Here is a 2,594-nt window from a genome sequence, read left to right as displayed (position 1 = left end):
GGACGCCTACGGGGTGGCCAGTTACCAGGAGGTGAACCCTGGTAAGACCCCCCCAGACCCCCGCCGTGACCCAGGGCTGGGGAGGGCACCCCACGTGATGCAGTCCCTGTGTCCCACAGCGCCCTACGCCATCATCACCTTCCCCTTCATCTTTGCCATCATGTTTGGGGACGTGGGGCACGGGCTGCTCATGTTCCTCTTCGCCCTCTGGATGGTGCTGTACGAGGACAGCCCCCGCCTGCGGCAGGGCACCAGCGAGGTGGGGGCGGGACGGAGGGGTGGGATGGGGTTGGAAATAAGGGACGAGCTGGGGGACGTGGAACGGGGTTGGAGATGTGGGATGGCCTTGGAAGCATGGGATGGGGTTGAAGGTGTGACGCAAGGTTGGGGGCGTGGGATTGGGGTTGGAAGCATGGGAGAGGGTTGGTGCCACAGGGTGGGTCAGGGGTGGTGGTGTGGGAGGGCGGGGGAGGTAGTGAGGGACACGGGAGCCATATTTGCCCCCACCAGATCTGGCTGACATTCTTCGAGGGGCGTTACCTCATTCTGCTCATGGGCGCCTTCTCCATCTACACCGGCTTCATCTACAACGAGTGCTTCAGCAAAGCCACCGTCATCTTCCCCTCCGCCTGGAGCGTGGCCACCATGGCCAACCACTCCTCCTGGAGGTGGGATCCCACCCCTGCGCCCCCTGCCTGCCTCCCTGGGTCCCTGACAGTGCTGACACCCCTTGCTCTGCCCCCAGCTCTGCCTACCTCGCCACCCACCCCTCCCTCACGTTGGACCCCAATGTCACCGGTGTCTTCCGAGGGCCGTATCCATTTGGGATCGACCCGGTGAGTGTCCCATAGGGGTGACAGTGAGGTGGGACCCTCTTTGAGGTGGCGCAGAGTCTCACCCACCTTGTCCACAACAGATCTGGAGCTTGGCCACCAACCATCTCAACTTCCTCAACTCCTTCAAGATGAAGATGTCAGTGGTGCTGGGCATCGTGCACATGGGCTTTGGCGTCGTGTTGGGGGTCTTCAACCACCTGTGAGTTCTCGGGCTGCTCCCACTGGCTCTTGTCATGCCAAGGGGACCAGGATTGGACTCACCTGGGTGGGATGGGGTGGGTGACTTGGGTCCTGTACTCCTACACCTTAGTGGGTGCCGAGGACACAGGAGGGTAAGGAGGGACAGGCTGAGCTTGTCTGATGTCCCCCCCCACCAGGCACTTCAAACAGCGGCACCGGCTGGTCCTGGAGTTCCTCCCGGAGATGATTTTCCTCCTGGCTCTTTTTGGCTACCTGGTCTTCCTCATCTTCTACAAGTGGCTCAAGTACAGCGCTGCCGACTCCCGGGTGGCCCCCAGCATCCTCATCCACTTCATCGACATGTTCCTCTTCACCTCCAATGTCGAGAACCTCCCGCTCTACCAGGGGCAGGTACCACCCCACTGCCATGGGGACCACCCACCCCCTACCCAGGGTGGGAGAGCTGGGAGCCCTGGTGTCGTGAGTGGGGCCATTCTCAGCTCGAGTAGCCCATAGGGGACCCCAGAACGATGTCCCCGTGCCACAGGTGCCGGTGCAGACGGTGCTGGTGGTGCTGGCGCTGGCGTCGGTGCCCGTCCTGCTCCTGGGGACGCCGCTGTACCTGTGGTGCCGGCAGCGCGCCCCGAGTAGGGTAAGGCTGGGGGGCTGTGGGTGGGCTCAGCGGGGAGGTGCAGGGGGGGCACGTCTCACTGCCTGCCGGTGCTGTCCCGGTGCAGCCGGTGGCTACGGGGGAGCAGGAGCCACTGCTGGATGGGCAGGAGGCCGGGAACTCTGTCAACGCCACCAAGGAGGACGTGGAGAGCGGGGGGCACAGCCCTGACGCCAAGGTGAGGGGCACCCAGGCGAGCTCAGATGATGGGAGTAGGGGTGTCTGTGCCCCCTGCTCATGTCCCGTGTCCCCTCCATCCCCCTGCAGCACTTGGACTTCTCCGAAATCTTCATGCACCAGGCGATCCACACCATCGAGTACTGCCTGGGCTGCGTCTCCAACACCGCGTCCTACCTGCGGCTCTGGGCGCTCAGCCTGGCGCACGCCCGTGAGTGCCCTTGGCCCCCTCTGTCCCCCACTGGAGCTGGGCAGGCCCTCACCCCCTCTGCCTGCCCCTGTCCCGCCCATTCCCAGAGCTCTCGGAGGTCCTGTGGACCATGGTGATGCGGAACGGCTTCGTGGGGCTGAGCTACGTGGGCGGGGTGGTGCTGGTGCCCGTGTTCGCCGCCTTCGCCGTGCTGACCGTGGCCATCCTGCTGGTGATGGAGGGGCTCTCCGCCTTCCTCCACGCCCTGCGCCTGCACTGGTGAGCCCCCAAAGCTGGTGGGGTCTGCGGGGGTGGGAGGGTGGTGGACCCCCACCAACCACCCCTGACCCCTCCACCTCTCCTCCCCAGGGTGGAGTTCCAGAATAAGTTCTATGTGGGTGCCGGGTACAAGCTGTGCCCCTTCACCTTCGCACCGGACACCTGGGACTAGCTGTGCTGAGGGAATGTCGGGGGCTCGGAACATCTGCGGCACCCCAAATTCCCCCCTGCTGGACCCCCAGAGCCGAGGGGCAGTGGGGTA

General features: G+C 64.6%; 1 protein-coding gene across 1 annotated transcript; it reads left to right on the top strand.

The window, feature by feature from the left end:
• TCIRG1 (T cell immune regulator 1, ATPase H+ transporting V0 subunit a3) lies at nucleotides 1–2,555 on the top strand. The gene is made up of 11 exons (XM_029963779.1): nucleotides 1–41; nucleotides 120–259; nucleotides 511–668; nucleotides 746–836; nucleotides 917–1,035; nucleotides 1,214–1,427; nucleotides 1,564–1,668; nucleotides 1,754–1,864; nucleotides 1,954–2,074; nucleotides 2,161–2,332; nucleotides 2,423–2,555. Exons 2-11 carry the CDS (start codon nucleotides 161–163, stop codon nucleotides 2,502–2,504), a joined length of 1,272 nt encoding a protein of 423 aa, XP_029819639.1. The 5' UTR covers nucleotides 1–41; nucleotides 120–160; the 3' UTR covers nucleotides 2,505–2,555.
• Nucleotides 2,556–2,594: the final 39 nt, after the last annotated feature.

Source organism: Manacus vitellinus, unplaced genomic scaffold, assembly GCF_001715985.3.
Source record: "Manacus vitellinus isolate BGI_N305 unplaced genomic scaffold, ASM171598v3 scaffold_63_pilon, whole genome shotgun sequence".
Lineage (NCBI taxonomy): Eukaryota > Metazoa > Chordata > Aves > Passeriformes > Pipridae > Manacus > Manacus vitellinus.
Note: the sequence above shows the minus strand (reverse complement) of the source record. Positions and strands in the feature narration are given on the sequence as shown.